General features: G+C 35.4%; 1 protein-coding gene across 9 annotated transcripts in view; it reads left to right on the forward strand.

Moving 5' to 3' along the window:
• KTN1 (kinectin 1) overlaps positions 1 to 19496 on the forward strand; it is a 157577-nt gene that overhangs the window by 129336 nt on the left and 8745 nt on the right. For 4 of the 9 annotated variants that reach the window (XM_036734465.1, XM_036734467.1, XM_036734468.1 and 1 more), the window contains 5 exons: positions 1879 to 1959; positions 12117 to 12206; positions 12329 to 12421; positions 14156 to 14227; positions 14487 to 14570. In XM_036734465.1, coding sequence (XP_036590360.1) covers positions 1879 to 1959; positions 12117 to 12206; positions 12329 to 12421; positions 14156 to 14227; positions 14487 to 14570 — 420 coding nt within the window. Of the gene's footprint in view, positions 1 to 1878; positions 1960 to 12116; positions 12207 to 12328; positions 12422 to 14155; positions 14237 to 14486; positions 14571 to 14758; positions 14843 to 19496 lie in introns of those variants that run through there. The other 5 variants (XM_036734464.1, XM_036734466.1, XM_036734462.1 and 2 more) reach the window with 4 other exon arrangements.

The raw sequence follows: 19496 nt of genomic DNA on the forward strand, positions 1-19496 counted from the left end.
AACTATTGTGGTTAGGAAGTCTGTCCCTAAACATAAGAAAGGTACCTGATTTCATTCTCTTTAAATTTTTTGTGGTGTGACCTTAAATATTCAGAACAATATCCATTTTGAGATAATCTATTTTCTGTCAAATTGTTTTCCAGTTTTCCTAGCAGTTTCTGTCAAGTAGGAAGTTCTTGCCTTTCAGTAATTTATCATGCTTATCAAATATTGCGTTTTCAGGTGCATTTGCTTCATATTCTTGTTTATTTAGTCTGTTATACTGTTTTGCTTTTTAATTTTTAGCCAATACCAAATAGTTTTGGTGATGACTGCTTTACAACTGAATTTGCAGTCTGGAAGTGCTTTTTCCCTTTTAGTTTTACTTATTTTTTTTCCTCCTTGAAGGTCTAGAATTTCTGTTTCTCCAAATGAATTATCATTATTTTGTCTAACACCATGAAATGTTACCATTGAAACTACATAAGCCTGACATAGCCTTAAATATGTCTACTAATTTTGGTGATAGTAATTTTTTATGTTGCCATGACCTTTTTGTGAATAATGACTATTTTTCTAGTTACTTGTAATTTTTTGCTTCTTTAAAGAATGTTTTGTAATACCTTGTATTTATATAGTTATTGGATATATCTTGGTTAATTTACTTGCAGATTTTAGTATTTTATAGTTATTTTGAATGAGATTTTCCTTTCTATTAACCCTTCCTTGATTTTGTTATTCCTATACCAAAATGCTGATTTTTGTTTGTTTTGTATTCTGTTACGTTACCATAGCCGTTGTCTCACTTAGTTTATTTCTGATTTTCCAGAATTTTCTAAGTAAGCTATCCTGTTATGAGCAAATTGGAATAAGTTTTGTCTCCTCTTTGCCTTAATTTATATATTTAATTTATTTCATTTGCCTTATTACCACGGGGAGAATTTCTGAAACTATGGGGAAAGAGTCCATCTTTGTTTTACTCTTATTATCAGGAAACTTTCTACAGTTTTCCTATACCATAAAATGCAAATTTTTGGTATGAGAAATATACTTTTTAGCATATTAAAAGTGGTCTTTCTATACTTTGTTTTGTAAAAATCTTTAAAGATAAGTCAGTGTTGTATTTTGTCAAAGGATTTTTGTGTATCCACTGATTTCATATATTTTGAGATGTTTATGTTTTTAACATTTTGTTATAACAATTATGCTAATGATTTTCATGATGTTGAGCTATCCTTGCATCCCTGGTATTAAATACAAATTTATTATAGTGAATAATTTTTGAATGTATTGCTGTAGTCTTTTTGTTAAGATTTTATTTAAAATTTTTGCATCAGCATTCATTAGTGTGAACCAGATTCCCTTCTAGAACCAAAATTCTTTGAAGAAAAGTTTTGTTTGTTGTTCAGTTATTAGTATTAGGAACAACATTGAAAGATATTTTAAAAGTGAAGAGAAAGAACTATAAATTATGTTTTTCCTTGCTGATCTAGAATAATAATCTGTACATGGCAAACAATCTGTTTTATATTGGAATTCATTGTTTTCTTTCTTGTCAGTCATAACAAAGAATTTAATGGAAGCACCAACCTGTGTTTACACAGTGACTTAATTGGAGTGGGTCATGTCTTTTTGCAAATATATGCTTGTCTGTAGTTGGAGGAAAAAAATAAGACTCAGTTTACTTTGATTGTCTTTGTCTTTGGGGGAAATGGGTAGATTTTTAGTTTTTATTTGCAAGACTGGATCACATCAAAATAAGTTTACTTTGGAGGTGATAGTGCTTGCCTGAGTTTTCCATTAAACTTCTTCATAATTTTAATTATATTGTTTTTTAAACATGTTACCTTTTTTGTAATGCTGGGAGATTGATTTCCTTTCATTCCTTTTCCCCTCTAGAATTTTAGTGAATGGTTACACAGATTTGAAAAGAAGGCAAAAGAATATGTAATTGAAGCTTCCATTTCAGAAGATGTTAAGGTTAGTTTGATTCAACAAATGTTTTTTTAAGTATTCAATTCAAAAAACATGCATCAAGTATCTTCTGTGACAAAGTACTGTTAGGTCCTAGGCATACAAAGTCAAAAACTTCTGCCCTCAAGAAGCTTACATTCTAGAGGGAGAGCAGTATCAGGAAGTATTCATGTAAATGGCACCTGACCTTTGCTTTTGAAGGAAGCTGTAGGTATTCAAGGAGGAAAAGGTGAGGAGGGGAATGCTTTCCAGGCATGGGGGACAACCTGTGCAAAGGAACAAAAGATGGAATATTGAATTCAGGAAATAATCTAGGGAGCTTGTTTGTTTGGTACACAGAGTAAGCTAAGATTATTGAGAGTTTGGAAAGGTAGATGGGAGTAAGATTGTAGGGAGCCTTAAATGCCAGCTGTTTTTCTATATGCATTAGGGAGCTATGGGAATTTTTTGACAAGGGAATACAACCAGGCCTGTCTTTAAGGAATATTAATGTGGCAACTTTGTGGAAAAAGTAGATTCTGAAATTGCTAAAACCCATTTGTTGGAAGCTGTTGCAATAGACAGGTGAGATAAGGTCCTCAACTAGTATAGTGGCTGTATGAATGGAAAGGAGGCAGATGCGAAATATGTTATGGAAGAGTAGTTGGCAAAACTTGGCAACCAATTAGATGGGGGGTTGAGGGTGAGATAGTATGGGGGATGACTTTGATGTATATAGATGACTCCCGTTTAAAGGGACAAAAATTTTGTGTAGATTATAGGAAATTTATCTTAGTCATTTGTCCTAAGAGTGTTATAAGTAACCTGTAAATACCTATGTTCTGAGCTGCTGAAAGCCGGGCAAAAAATATTGGATCCATCATAAGTAGTTATCTTTTACTGTCATTTTCCCACTTTTCAAGTAAACCTAATAATGTGAGATTATGGGACTGTGTGGAAATGTGACTGTGCTGTCTTCAGTTGATTTGTATATGACTGTTTGAAGAAGAATCCTTTTGTTCAATGACTAACATGTTTTTGAGGTTTAATTAGGATAAAATGTCTATCACTGTGTGGGGTGATGACCACCAAATCAAAGATCCAGAGTCTGCATCAAAGATCAGAAAAGGTCATTATTCTTTCTCATGAGAAAGGGCACAGCCCTCGTTGCTCAAACAGCATCAGCCAGGGGAGTGCAAGTGCTGGCTGGAAGAAACAGAATTTTATAGACCTAACACATGCTCCCTCCTGCTCTCATACCCCTTTCTCCATTGACTGGGTACTCAGGGCATATATTCTAAACGTGGCAGCTAATACCCAATGGAAGCAAACATGCCCATGTTTGGACTAGATGCATACGTGCACTAGGAAGTAGGAGCGACCAGGAACTGTCTATGCTGAGCTCCACCACCCATGCTGATGTGGTGCTGGAGAAATAGAAACTTATTGGGGAAAATGGAAACTTAACTCAAGGCTTCCTGGAGGAATGAAACTTAGGCCTGCAGGAACTGCATTGTAGGCGATGTCTCACATTCAGGCAGAGTGCAGGAGAGAGATAGGAGCGTAGCAGGGAGATAGGAGAGTAGCAGGGAGATACTAGTAAGGGAACTCCTGTGAGCCATCTCTCATACCAATATAAAATCTGATTTCTAACACCAGCATTCTTGGTATTGCTTTGTATTCAGAGAACCAAATAGGCAGTGGAAACATAGTTCCTGTAGCATGCCACCAACAATGATTTGCACGTAGAAGGTGTTGTTAAAATATTACTCAGGCTATTAAAGAACAAAAAAGGTGGCAGACTGGTCACATACCTAAAATGAAGAAAGATGGGCAATCTTAATAATCTCCTCAAGAAAATAAAACAGTTAGTTGAAAAGTCCAGGTATAGTGGCATAGTGGCACATGCCTGCTGGGAATCCCTGCTGCTGGGAACACTGAGGCGGGTGAGTTGTTGGAGCTTAGAAATTCTGAGTGGTAGTGGCCTAGGCTCATTGGATGTCTGCATTAAAACTTGCACCAACGTGGAGAGCCCCTGGGAGCAAGGTGTTAGGTCAAAACTCTCCTGCTGATCAGGAGTGGAGTTGGGCCATGAGTGGCCAATCTCCCTCTGTCCAAAAAAAAGGCAGGTGGGTCATCAGCACATTAGGTAGATTCTCCTATAGAATCTTACAATCTCTTAGCATCCCCTATTTCCTTCAAACCTTTCTTAGGACTCACCATCTACATGAAAGCTTTTCCTTATTCCTACTAATATACTGCTCTCAAGAAGCATGCTTCAATCCATCTTCCACAAAAAGGGGTTTTCATTTTCCTAAGGCATAGTCTGACTATATCATGCTTCTGCTCAGTAAATTGTAGTTACCTCTCACTAGGATCAGATACAAACTCTACTATCTCATGTGTCATAGTGTTCAGTAGTGAACGCAATAGTGTTCATAGTCTGGCCTTTTCTTTCTGGGCTTTTTTAAAAAAAAGTTTTTTCTTTTATATTATGAACTTGACACATAGCAACAAACATCTACATGTATGTGTGTATACATATGTACACATCTTCTGTCTACGGGGAACAGGATATGAGAAAAGATTGTGAAATTGTGCATCTCTTATGAACAGCATGATTTTTGAGAAGTCTATTTTACATTTAACATGGCTGTGGCAACTGCCCTGCTTTTCTGTCTCTGAATTTCCTTCTGCTCTCCTCTGTGTATTTTTAAAATGTTTCTTTGGTGCTTCTTCTTGCCTTCTCCTCTTTTCCCCTTTCCCCTTTTCCTTTTTTCTTCTTTTCTTTTCTTCCTTCCTCTGTGTCTTTCTTCTCTTCCACTCTCACTATCCCCCGTCTCTAATTCCATAACTCTCCCCCCTCCCCACCATAAGTCCTTCTCTGTAACAATCATAACCAAAACAAATTCATACATTGGCCATGCTCGAACATGTGTGTCTCTTTCTGTACTTCAGAGCCATTGACTCTACTGAGATGAGAAGCTTATAATGTTGTAGTTATAGTATAAGTTGTTCTGCCGGTTCTGCTCATTTCCTTCTGCATTAGTTTGAATGAGTCTTCCCAGGTTTATCCGAAACCATAGCTTTTGTCATTTTTTTATGGCACACGAATGTTTCATGACATTCATATAACATGATATGTTCAGGTATCCTCAGCTGATGGGCACTGACTTTGTTTCCAGTTGTTTAGTATTTTTGTACATATAGGCCTTCTTCCTCTTTGAGGTATGTATGTATATACGTATATGTATACATATACATGTATATGTATATGAAAAATATATGCATAATATAGAAATATTATTGCTAAGAAGGTGTATTGGGAATCATGATGGGCTCTTAGCACTTATTCAACCAAGTGTCCTTGAGGAGTTTGGCCTTTGTTTCCTTGATTAAATTAGGAGTCCTTGATGACCTCCTTGCCTCAGGGGAGGGCCTAGTTTACATGGGTTTGAGTGACATGTGTGTGACATCAGAGGCTTTTAGACCACGTGGGTTTAAGTCGCATTTTTGTGACACTTTTAAGTCACATGGGTGAGTCGCATGTGTGACTCACCTTTGACCCTGAACAAGATATACAAACCCACAGGTTGGCTTTCTCTTTTGGAGCTCTGAGCCACAGCAGGAGTAGTGCATGACTCTGGGCCAGCTGTTGTCATGAGCTGCCCGGCTTTGGAGAAAACTCAGATGTTGATGCTTCTCTGGTAACTGTATATTGTGATTTTGTCAGGCGGAAATCTGTTGATTCATGTTTATTTGCTCTGTTTGTATTTGCTCTGAAGCTCAGGGTGCTGGCTTTTCCCCCTGAGCTGAGTGAATGATATTTGTATGTTGGATTAAAGTAAGATTGTTCACCCCTTAACGATGCTTTCCTTAGTAAAGCAGATCACAAGAACCTGGGCTTGCAGCGTTCTTGTTGTTGGGCTCGTGTTGGTTTTTCACCCCCACAGCAGCTGCTAGCTGAATTGTTGAAACAAAAGGGTATATGCAGATTAGTTTAGAACATAGTTCAGAATAGCTTTCCAGAATGGCTAGAATTTGAGCTTCAAACTGTCCCAGCCCCTCCAACAGTAGTCGTTTTCCTTTTTTGGTCATCTTTGCCAGTCTGGTGAGTGTGAGGCAGAATCTTAGAGATGTTTGAATTTACATTTCTTTTATTTAGTGATTTAGAGCCTTTTCTCATAACTTGTATTTTTCCTTTGACAAATGCTTCTTCATAGCCTTTAATGATTTATGTATTGGGGCATGGCTTATATATTTGTATCAATACCCTATATTTCTTGGGTATGAGACCATTGTCAGAGAATTTTGCTATAAAGATTTTTGCCCCCACTGTTCTCTGTTTCTCTTCTAATTCTAACTGCATTGATTTTGTTTGTGAAGAAACTTTACAATGTTAAGTAGTCCAAATTGTCCATTTTATCTCCAGTAATTCTTTCTTTTTCCCACCCCACCCTTCTTTTTGGACCAGGAACTCTTCTGCTATCCATAGGAAGGTATTGCCTTTATTGTTCCTAATTTGTTTATGATATAACCTTTTATATCTAGGTTATGTATTCCTTTAAAGCTTACTGCGGTATGAAATGTTGGTTGGAGAAGATTGAATTACTGAATATTGTGTTACCATGTTCATTTTTTGGAGGGGGTCTTGGGTACATAATCTCGTATGCTGATGAACTTTTCTGTAGTTTAGCCATTATTAAATTGTTCACTATATCATGGTAGTATAATTTGAGATCTGGTTCTCATAGGGTTCCCTTTTTAACTATTTTATTTCATGATTTTCTTTTAAATTCTTAATCTTTTATTCCTCTAGATAAATTATGGTTATTTTGTCTAGGTATTTTGGTATGAAACTGCATCTGCATATTAATTTAGAGTAGTGTTAGAGCTTTTATCATATTGGTATGGCCCAGACATGAGCCATGTCTCTTTGATTATGTCTTCCCTTATCTCTGAAAAAGTATTTTGTACATGAATTCATTTTATTCCTGACTCTGGCTAAATAATTAAACTCTCAGGTATTTTGTATATCCTGTAATTATTTTAAATGGAATTTTATTTTCCCTTTCTTGCTTGTGTTGGTATCCTACAGAATGGCTGATGATTTAAATGGATTTATTTTTATTCTGCTGTTTGCTGAAGTTATTAAATGTTTAAGATTTTGGATCTCTGAGTTCTCAAAATAAACCACAATATTATCTGCAGAAAGTGATAGTTTCCTTTTTGTCTGTGCTTACAAAAATTACTTCATTTACTTTTTCTTATCAAATTGTTAATAAAACATTTCCAGAACTATGTAAAAATAGTAGTGATGATGGAAGGGCTTTCAGCATTTCTCTCTTACAGATAATACTAACTCTTGGTTTTTTATCTGTATGTATGTATGTATGTATCACCACATCGCCAACATACGTTACCATATTAAGAAAAGTTAAATTGGTTCTTATAGTTCTTTTTTAAACAATTGAATGTTATGTTTTGTCAAAAACGTTGTTTACATTTAGTGATACAAATATGATTTTTAGCCTAGTTCCCATACAAGGAAGATTTGCTAATTCATGAAGAATTTCATGTTGTTACTGTAGTAGTTTCTTGATCTACTGTCTCATATTTTTCTCTACTTCAATCCAATCTCGGTAAATTTGCTGAAGTGATCTTCTTAAAAGTATAGGTCTGACAGCCATGTCTCTCCTATTAGGCAGTAGATGCTAGTACTAAAGTTTTGTTTTTCTTCATAGTTGTATATATATTTCATTTAGGCATTTAAAGCTCTTCACAACATAATATTTCCTATTTTTCCAGACTTCTTTCATATTTGCTCTACAGGTTAGCCATATAGCCCTACTTGTTTCTTATTGCATGTGATACCTTATTTCTCATCTGTGCCTTTGAAATGGTTGTCCCTTATGCATAGAATGCTTTCCCTCTTCACCTCTTCCTCTTCATATCCTTGGTTTCCTTGAAGATGGCTTTTTGAAATTTTGAACACAAAATGGGTGTTATATTTTTCAAAAAATTTTTAGATTTTTTTTGACTAAAAATAGTGATTTTTGGTAGTTAGCAGTCTTATAATTTTCCTAATACTGAGTTAGCATTTCTGTCATGCCACCTTTTCATAGTGTAAAATCTTTTAAATATGTGGCAGTAGCTGATATTTTATTCAATATTTTTTCATCAATATTCATGAGAGATGTCAGGCTCTAGTTTTGTTTTGTTCTTCCCTGGCTTAGGTATCAAGATTATATTTGTCTCAAAGGAAGAGTTTGGAAGGATGTGTTTTCCTGTTTTTGCAAACGATGTGGTACTAGAATTATTTGATCTTTGATGTTTGATAAAATTCTTATGCAAACCCATCTGGTCTAGAGATTTTTTTTTCTTTAAGAGTTCCTTTATGGCTTGTCCAATTTCTTTTTTTGAAATAGGGTGATTTAAACTCCCTTTGTCTTGTTAATCTGGGTATTTTAAATATTAATTTCATTTATCTGTTTTTTTGGGTTAAAAAGCTATTAATCTTTATTGATTGAGTTAAAAAATGTGTTTTAAAGTTTTTTGTTTCTCTCTTTTGAGTATTAGAAAATTTATTTTTGTATTTAGTTGGGAGTTGTTTTGTTTTTTCCGTGTGTGTGTGTATGTGTGTGTGTGTGTGTTTCCAATTTATTGGTCTATTGTTTCTCTCTTGTTGATGAAAATATTTGGAGATTAAAAAAAAGTTTTCCCTAAGGACTACTCTTGCAGCATCTCAAAAGTTTTAGTATGTTGTCTCATTGTCATTTTCTTTTATAAAATTATTCTTTATCTGATTTTGCATCACAGATGATGGAAATTATATTGAAGATATTATTTGTTAATATTCCAATTAAACAAAATGTTGAAAATTTCAGTCATTTCATTTCTTGAAAATATGCATTTTTGCCTATGTGTCCAGACTTCAGGAACACTCTGCATTACAGATCTATTTCCCACCCTTTGGGGTTATACCCAGTTTTGTTGGGCAGGTTAATCTTGGTTGTAGTGTTTTGCCTCTTGGAACATCATAGTAGAAGATTGTATTTAGAGTTTTGTGTGGTCATGACTCTGGTTCCTTGATGCTTGAACTCTTTCTGACTGGTTGTAGTATTTTTCCTTTAACTTTGGAAGCCCTTGATTTTAGCTGTAAAACTTGTGGGCGTTTTTGGTTTGAGATATCTTTGATCGGTGGATTTCTTTTATCTTAATTTTGCCCTCTGATTCTAATAGTCCTTGGAAGTTTTATTTCTTGAAATGTGACACCTGTTTTTTGTTTGTTTTTGGTCATGGTTTTCAGAGAGCTGGATAATTCTTAAATTATTTCTCCTATTTTTCAGTTCATTTTTGATGGTATACACCTTCTTCCAGTTTTTCAGTCTTTTGCCTGTTTTCTGATATTTCTTGTTGTCTAGTTAGCCATTGAATTTTATTTGTTCCAATCTTTTTTTAAGGAGTTCGTTACTTAGTTAAGATTTTCTTCCTCTGCTCTTGTTTATTTTCCTTCCAAAGTACTCATCCACAACTCTCACATTCACTTCTAATATCTTCTTGCTTCATTTTTTTCCATAGCCATATCCATCTTCTTTTGGTCAAGTCATTTCTTTCCTCAAAGGCTGTGCTGGTAGGATTATTCTCTTCTTTTGGGTTAAACTTTTGGACTTTTCTTAACCTTATAGAACTTTTTCATTGTATTCAGTGTTTGTATTTGTTGTAGTTGAGTAGTTCAGTTGAGTCTGACTCTTTGTGATCCCTTTTGGGATTTTCTTAGCAAAGATACTGGAGTGGTTTGCCTTTTCTTTTCCAATTCATTTTGCAGATAAGGAAACTGAGGCAAACAGAGGTAAGTGACTTGCTCACGGTCGCACTGCTAGGAAGTATCCAAGGCCAGATTTGTTTACTCACATTTAAAGCCTCAGTTCTTAGACGTGGGTTTTGGTGGGGCCAGGTTCAGATCCCTCCGACCTTGGATGGGGGAGAGAGAGGGAATGGATCCAGTTCCTGTTCATGTTTTGTCTGGGTGCTGCCGCCACTGCTTGCTGTTCTAGATGGAGTGGCTCAATTCCAGACTCAATTCTCTCCAGTTAAGGTGCTGAGTTGGCCCGTCACTCTCTCCTTCCACAGTCCCTTATTGGGAGTTGGTTGGTTCCTGACAAGCCTCAGGTGGATGTTGGGGATCGTATTAATATCCAGTCTCCTATAACTCTCTCCACGCCCATGAGTCCACCAAGGCTCTTATCAGGCCTGTCTCTTACCATGGTTCACAGTGATCATAGGAATGCATAGCTGGACCTTGGATGGCAGCCTATAAGGGCTGGCTTTGTCCCTTGCTTCTCTTCTCACTGGTCAAAGCAAGGATCTTACTGGCTTCAGACCCGTATTTCTTAAGCTTGGGATGCTTTTCAACCTTCCTGGTATCTCCTTCAGAGAGCTGATAGGCTTCATTCCCATTTATTGGTGTTTAAGCTGGCTTTTCTGGTGTAACCTCTCTTTAGTGCTGGTGGGCTTCAGTTCTCCGTAATGACAGTTGCACTGGTTTCCCTGGTGCGAATCCTTCTGGCTTTTTTTTTTTTTTTGGGCATTCACTAGACTAGTTGGAAGAGCTTACTTCTGTTTCTTGGTTGTTGTTTTTTATAATTGACCTATCTTGTGCCCTTTTTAGATACTTGCTGGAATGTTTGCAGGAAAGATGAGCTCCTCTGTGCACTTTTATTTTGCCATCTTAACCTGAGGTTCTTTTTCTATTCTCATTACACATAACTTCCATGCAGACAATAGTCTAGGCTTGCTAGCCTAATTAGCCTTTTTAACATACGGTGCTCCATCTCCCTTCTTTGTGTCTTTAAACGTGCCTGAAATGCTTTACCTCTTCACCTCTGTTCTGAAGTCAGGAATATCTGACTTCAAGTTTGGGTTTAAATGCTGTCTTCTCTCAGAGGCCTTTTTCAGTCTTCTCAGGTGATAGTGCTTCCCCTCTAAGGTTCGTTGCACGTGCTCTGTATGTATATGTTGTCCTCATTAGAGTATAATCTCCTTGACAACAGAGATTGTTTTTTTTTATTCACAATGCTTAGTATAGTGCCTGGAATGTAGTATGCATTTAAAAAAATGCTTTATGATTGCTGTATGTTTTATATACACTAATTTATGTCTGTATTGTCTCCCTGATATAATGTAAGCTCCTTGAAGGTAGGGACTATCTTATTATTTTTTCCCTCTGTATCCCTAGGGCCTAATACAGTGCCTGGTACATAGTAAGTGCTTAAATGTGCATTCATTGATTGACAGAAGATATATGGAAAGCCACAGACAAATATTGAATAGGATGAGCAGGTTTTATTTGTATCAGTGGAGGGAATGCCCATCCTGATCAAATTATGGCTCTTTTTACATATCGTCCATTTTTGACTGGGTAGGAGGCAGTATCTGAAGGGACACGATGAGAGTGGTCTCAGGTGGAATAGATTTTATCTTTTGCTGTTGACATTTGTCTATGCTTAGATGGTGATTTTTAGTATGTGGGATGAAATGGATGGAATTTCCAAGGGTAGCTGTGTCAGTGAAATTGAGACATGGGTTTGCTGTCAATACTTGCTATTTCCTTGCTGTTATCACTGTCGTGTTTGTTTGGGGGACTCTCCTAGTTCAGCTTAATATGGTTCGCAACAGATTGGCTGCAAAGAGTTTTAGGGAGAATGTTTTACTACTCTTTTAGCAGTCTGCACTATCTTGCTTATTTACTCTAGTAGTACTCAGTTTATTTTAGCTGTAAACTCTGTCTCTTTAAGACTGATTTCCATTAGTATTAGGAAAGAGGAAAGAGTAACTACTCCCATTCTGCCTAGAGATGACTATGGGGAATGGTTAGCATTTGTTAATGTCTTTAAGAATGCTACAAGATTTCTCCAACTTAATTGTCAAATCTTTTCATCTAAAAATTATGCTGATAACAGAAACAGAAAATATTAGAATTTTAATAGCAGAAAACAAAATTGGGGGGCACTAAACTTTCCCCATTACCAATTGAGTTAGTTTAAGGAATGTTTTCTTAGGAAACAACCAAAAACTATTTACCGTGTAATAATTATGTATAGAACATTGAGAATAAAATTATAGTATACAATTTCTATGTGCAAATAAATGAGCATTGGTATTTTGTGATTTTATTATTGCAGGTTCTACAGCAAAAGTTGAAAGAAGCTGATGATATGCATGCGATGTTACAGCTAGAATGTGAAAAATACAAGTCTGTTCTTGCAGAAACAGTAGGAATTATTTTCAATCCACATTGTTATGTTTTCATATGACTTCTGACATCTAGTAGCATCTTAATATTTTTTCTTTAGTATGTATATGTTATAAAGCAACTAACCTTTTTTTCTTATAGGAAGGGATTTTACAGAGATTACAGCAAAGCGTGGAACAAGAAGAAAACAAATGGAAAATTAAAGTGGAAGAATCCCAGAAAGCTGTTAGACAGGTATTTGTCAAGAAGGATGCACACTACCAGAAAAGATTATTAATATGTGAAATGATTTGAAGTACTATAAATTAATGTAACTTAAAACCTATTTAGAGAAAAAAGTAAATCTTTTTTAAAAAGTTAAATGAATATTTTCTCTAAAGGATATCCATACTTGAGTGAATTTCTGATTACATTGATAGAGGTGTTTCTTGCATTTATGTAGAGCCCATCCCTTGCTTACCTCCTAGGTAATTCATATATGTGTACTGATTTCTTAAATAACCAGTTGACATTGAAGAAGGGAGGTTTCTACCTTGTGGGAAAAAGTGGTAGCTAGTAATCTATCTCACTCATCCACCAATAGAATCTAGAAGTTACAGTATAGTAGTATTGTCTTCTGTTTTTGTGGCATATACTCTGTTCTGTCTATTTTGTCTGTCTCATTCTGTGACAAAACCTGTGATTTCTCTTCAGAGCAATGCTCTTATGTGTATACATTTTGGGTTTATTAGTAAACATATTAAAGACTACCTTCTAATTACTTGATCTAACAGATGAGGAAACTGAGTCCCAGAGGGTTAAGTGATTAACCAAGATAACACAGATTGTAAATATCAGAGTTGGGATGTGAACCCACTGTAACCCAGAAAAGGATTTCACTTACTCTAGGGTCAATGCTTTGTAATTTTTTCAGTTATTTACTTTTGAAATTCTTTTTAAAAAAATGTCGAGTTCCAAATTCTCTCCCTTCTTCCAGCCCCTTCCACACCCACTGAGAAGGCAAGCAATAGGATATCAGTTTTGCATGGGAAATCATACAAAACATATTTCCATATTAGCCGTGTCACCAAAAAAGCAAGAAAAATTAAAAAGTCAAAAAATTATGCTCCAGTTTGCACTCAATCAGTTTTCTCTCTAGAGGTGGATAGCATTTTTTATCATGAATCCTTCGAATTGTCTTTGATCGTTGTATTGATCAGAGTAACTAAGTCTTTCATTGTTGATCATCATTGCAATGTTGCTGTTACTGTGAACAGTGCTCTCCTAGTTCTGCTCATGTCCCTTTACGTGAATTTATGTAAATCTTCCCAGGTTTTTCTGAAACCATACTGCTCATCATTTCTTACAGTACAGTAGTATTTTGTCTCAGTCATATACTGCAACTTATTCAGCTATTCCTCAATTGATGGACATCTCCTTAATTTCCAATTCTTTGCCACCAAAAAAATGCTGCTATAAATAATTTTGAACATATTGATCCTTTTTCCTTTTTCTTTGCTCTCTTTGGAATACAGACCTAGTAATGGTATTGCTAGGTCAAAGGATATTCACAGCTTTATAACTCTTTGGGCATAGTTTCAGATTATTCTCCAGAATGGTTGGATCAGTTTACAACTACACCAGTTCATTAATGTACGTGTCTTCCCACATCCCCTTTAGTATTTGTCATTTCTGATAGGTGAGAGGTGATACCTCAGAATTGTTTTAATTTGAATTTTTATAATCAGTAGTGATTTAGAAATGCTTTATAATTTTTAATTTTATATGTATAGTTAAGAGAGTTTGCATCATAATATTGGTCAGCTTGAGAAAGATAAGAGCCTAACTTTAGGATTCATTTTAATATGCAGTAAGCAATTTGTAATGTTGAATTGGTTGTGAACTGCGTATTGTTAGTTAACTGCATAGTTATTGGTCGACTTGGTTATTTTTATCAATATAATTTTTGATCTCTGTTTGAAATTGCAGATACATTTTTCATTAAGTTCTTTGGAACAGGAGGTAGAGAGATTAAGAGGAGAAAATAAGCAACTTGAAACTGTACGTACAGTTAAGTAAAATCATTTCTTATCTCATTACTTGATATACTGGAGTCTTAGCCTTAATAAGAATTGTGATTTTTTTTAAAAGATTTTTTCTATCTTAATTGTTAAATGATTATATGCCAAGTAGTTTTTGAGAGGGTAATTTTCTATTCAAGAGTAGTATTATGAGTTAATTTTTTTTGGTTGTAGGGAAGCAACAAAAATAAAATCTTCAAAACTAAGTATTTTTAACCTTTTTTTCCATCTATCTCTAGCTGAGAAGAGAGAGAGAACATTTGGAAAGTGAACTAGAGAAGGCAGAAATAGAACGATCCACTTATGTTTCGGAAGTTAGAGAGGTAAATGTAATTTCTCTCAACTATGTTGCCCTTTTGAAATTAATTTTCTGACAAGTGATAAAATATTTCAGTATAAGATTTGGGCAGTTCATGGCTGAGGTTCTGTCAGGTGGATATCCTAATAATTTAGCAGAAGAAAAATGGAACATCACAAGGAGATCAATTTTAAACTCTAAACTTCATTTCAGCTGAAAGATCTGTTGACTGAATTGCAGAAAAAACTTGATGATTCATATTCTGAAGCAGTAAGACAGAACGAAGAGCTAGATTTGGTAAGAAGTTTCTTCTCCACTGGGTATAAAATAGGCTCTCAAAATACTTGTTCTGGTATGTGGAGAAACCACCAAAACCTTTTCTTTCTGCTAACATCTTTAGCTTGGCACTTTTTTTTCTAAATTATGATTATTTTTGTATTCTGGTGGTCCTTAAAATTATCTTCTTTTCTTATCTCCTAACAATGGCATGTTTGCTTCCAACTCTTTTCATACCTTTTTTTATATTTTATGAAGCTTAACTTTCCAGAAGCTGTTTTATTTTTGTGCACAAAGGTTATAAATATACAAATAAAGAATTGTTGAGTTGCAAAGATATTCATAGGATCATAGATTTTGAGCTAAAAGGGACCTTCACTAAATCTTTTAGATGTAGCTAATTGAGAACAATAAATGTGGAGTTTTTGTTGGCATTTTAGCTTGAATCCTTGTATGTTTATAAGAAGTGCGCCCCATTCTTTTTAGAAAAGAACACAACTGCTTAGCTTATTAGCATATTTTTCCATAATATCTAAACCCATCTGGGAAGTGGGGCTGGAGAAAGCATACTGTACCATCTTTATACCGTCAGGGTATCATTGAGAATACAACTGCTGTATTTGGTGCTAAAATATATATATATATATAGACTTGAAGTATTACTAAGTTAGGTTATTCTGAGCCTTTTGCACAGTGAAAAACTGTTACTGTATTAGAGTTAAATCTGATTTTTAAATGGATCCAAAATTTATGGTTTGGATTGTCTTTAGTTTTCGTGGTAGGGGCAGATGTGACTATCTTAATTCCAAATATTTACTATATTTTTAACAAGCATTTTAGATCCTTCCAACCAGGTTTTACTTTTTGGTTTCCTTAAAAAGCAAACAGAAAACCAAATCAACTTCTTTAAATACAAGAAATACATTATTTAGGACTCCTTCATTCAACACTGCTACCATGCCAAAGTAGAACACTTGCTGTCTTCATTCATATGCAGTGGTTTTTCCAACCATACTTTTCTAGTATTGCTACAAGAAGTGTTTGTACCATCTTCTAGGAACAGTGTATCATCACTGAGCTATGTTATGCCAGCAAGCTATGCTCTGTTGTTTTCCCTGAAGATGAAAGATATGTTTGTAGTGTGTATTTTAAATGGCTATAGTTCTGTCCATCTCTATCAAAAGGTTACAATGACTGTGTAGTGATCATGACTGCCTATTGCATGGGAGATCATGCTACAGGACTATATGAGGAACTATTTTACTTTAATTACTATTTTACTCTAGATTTATATATTCAAAAAATAATTTCTTCCATTTTCAATAGAACCTTCCTTGGACTTCCAATCTCTTTGCACATTATTTTTTCAGTGTTTATTTTTCGTTATAGTGATATGGTATATCATATAATTATATCAGTTATTATGTATACATATTTGCTCAAAACTAATAACTTAGAGGAAGTAAATGTATACTTACAAAAGTATAGAATAGCCATATTATCAAAAGGAGAAAGAGACTAAATGACCCAGTATCAGAAAAAGAAACTGAACAACTTATAAATGAAAATGAAATGAAAAATCTTTTAGGACCAGTTGTATTCACATGTGAATTCTATTAAACATTAAAGGATAATTCCAATACCACATACATTGTTTGCATTAATAACAAAAGAAGACATTCTTCCAGTCTCTCTTCCCAATTACATGTAAAAACAATTTTTAACACTCATTTTTTAAAATTTTGAGTTCTAAATTCTCTCCCTTTTTCCCTCCTCTACCCTTTTATTGAGAAGGCAAACAATTTGATATGGGTTATACAAGCATAGTCATGCATATTTCTGTGTAGTCATGTTGTAGAAGAAAACACAGGCACGTCCCCACATTCTTCACCCCCCCCACCCCTCCCCCCCCCCCAAAAAAGCCAAACAAACAAGAAAAAGAAAGTTTTAACAAGTATGTCAGATTCCATTAGTTCTTTCTCTGGACTTGGATAGTATTTTTATCATAAGTCCAGAATTGTCTTGGATCATTGTATTGCTGGGAATAGCCAAGTCATTCACAGTTGATCATCATGTGGTATTGCTATTACTGTGTTCAGTCTTCTGGTTCTGCTCATTTCACTTTGTATCAGTTCATGTAAGTCTTTCCAGGTTTTTCTAAAATGCATCCTGCTTGCCATTTCTTATAGCACAGAAGTATTGCATCCCAATCATATGCAACACCTTGTTCAGCCATTCCCCAATTGATGGACCTCCCTTCAATTTCCAATTTTTTGCCATCACAAAAAGAGCAGCTCAAAATATTTTATTTTTTTACATGTCCCATCATAGTCAACTCACACCCATGCCCTTTGTTTATTTATACTCGTAACAGCACTAATAATGAGAAAGTTCTTAAGAGTTACAAGTATCTAACCACGTAGGAATGTAAACAGTTTAACCATATTGAATTGCTTATGATTTTTCTTTCCCTTTTACCTTTCTATGCTTTGAGTGTTGTATTTAAAAGTGAAATTTTCTATTCAGCTCTGGTCTTTCCATCAGATATACTTGACAGTCCTACCTATTTCATTAAATGTCCGTTTTTTTCCCCTGAGGGATTATAGTCAGTTTTTCTGAGTAGGTGATTCTTGGATGTAATCTTAGTTTCTTTGCCCTATAGAATATCATACTCCAAAGCCCTCTGATCTTTTAATGTAGAAGCTGCTAAATCATGTGTTATCCTGACTCTGGCTCCACAATGTTTGAATTATTTCTTTCTGGCTCTTTGCAATATTTTCACCTTGACCTGGGAGCTTCGGAATTTGACTACAATATTCTTGGGCATTTTCATTTTTGGAATTTCAGGAGGTGATTGGTGGGTTCTTTCAATTGCTATTTCACTCTCTGGTTTTTAGAGTATTAGAGCAGTTTTTCTTGATAATTTCTTGAAAGATGATCTTGGATTTCAGTAGTCCAAAAATTCTTAAGTGGTCTCTCCTGGATCTGTTTTCCAGGTCACTTGTTTTTCCAATGAGATATTTCACATTTTCTTCTATTTTTTCATTCTTTTGATTTTATTTTATTGATTCTTGGTGGCTTATGGAGTCAGTAGCTTCCACTGGCTCAATTCTGATTTTTAAGGAATTATTTTCTTCAGTGGGCTTTTTGTACCTCCTTTTTCATTTGGTTAATTTTTTTCTTCAGTGAATTTTTGTACCTCTGTTTCCTTATGGCCAATTCTGCTCTTTAAGGAGTTCTTATTTTCAGTGGATCTTTGTGCCTCTTTTACCATTTGGCCTATTTTGTTTTTTAAGGTATTAACTTCAGTATTTTTTTTGTGTCTCCTTTACCAAGCTTTTGACTGTTGGTTCATGATTTTCTTGTACCACTGTCAAATAGTTCTTTTCCTGATTTTTTCTCCACCTCTTTGATTTTTAAAATCCTTTTTGAGCTCTTCAGGAATTCTTTTTGGGGCTGAGACCAAGTCTTTGAGGTTTTGGATGTAGCCATTTTGACTTTGTTGTCCTTCTCAGTTTGTGTTTTGTTCTTCCCTGCCCCCATAGTGATTTTTATATGGTCAGATTCTTTTTGTTGTTCTTTGCTTACTTTTTCAGCCTATTTTTTAACTTTTAACTCTACCTTAAAGTGAGGCTCTGCTCCTAGGGAGGAGAGGACACTGTCCCAAGCTTCAGGTCTCCTCAGACTGCAACAGATCTGGGTCTGTGTATGGGCAATGAAACAGAGTCCTGCACCTAGGGCCAGCAAAGAGCTCCCTGTAATATCTATCCTTCTGATCACTTGTCTGACACCCTTGTCACTTGTGGCCTGAGAGCTTTGGAGGCCACTGCTGCCAGTTCAGTTGCCTCCCAAGACTTGCTGCTAGCTTGCTGAGGTGTTGCCTGCACTGGACTGCACCCCACTCTCACCCCAGTTTGATAGACCTTTTCTATTGACCTATTGGGATGGCAGGTGGTTTCACTCTATCCTTTTGTGGGTTCTTTCACCCCAGAATTCATTTTGAGGCATTATTTAAAGCTATTCGGAGGGGAATTTGGGAGTGCTCAAGTGAGACCCTGCCTTTTCTTTGCCATCTTGGCCCTCTGTGATCTTTAGCAAGTTGTGTAACATGAGATCCATAGCACTGCAGTTTTAGTTTGTATGGTTCTTGATAACTTTTTTTGTCTGCCTCTTTTTTGAGCTTAAAGCGAAATGACCTCATATATAATCACTCTGATTATTGCCTTTATAAGCAACATAAACCAAAAATGCATGTCCAGAGTTTGTATGACCATAATAAATATGTATAAATAAAATCCTCCTAGATTAGTGGAGCTGGGTTAACCTTGAAGGTTAGTCCAGTTGCTACCCAAAGCATGAATGTTATCTAGAGTATAACTGATAAGGATTCGTTGTATCTTTCTTCCACTGAAAAATTTTCCGATTATTGTGAAGAGATATAAATGAAGAATTAGAAGCAACGTATTTAAATTTGAGGACCTCAGATTAGGTTTCAGATCCTACCCTCCAGTGAACTTCTGAAATACCTTTCTTATATACCTCCTTTTTGAGGCTCCTAAGTTACAGGAGGACCCACCTGAGCATTTTTCATGCTCTGAGCTTTTTATAGAAAATATGAATGAAAGAGGAGGCATAGCTTAGTGGGTGGAAGACTGGACTTGGAGTCAGGAGGACT

Source organism: Trichosurus vulpecula, chromosome 8 (assembly GCF_011100635.1).
Source record: "Trichosurus vulpecula isolate mTriVul1 chromosome 8, mTriVul1.pri, whole genome shotgun sequence".
NCBI classification, from domain to species: domain Eukaryota; kingdom Metazoa; phylum Chordata; class Mammalia; order Diprotodontia; family Phalangeridae; genus Trichosurus; species Trichosurus vulpecula.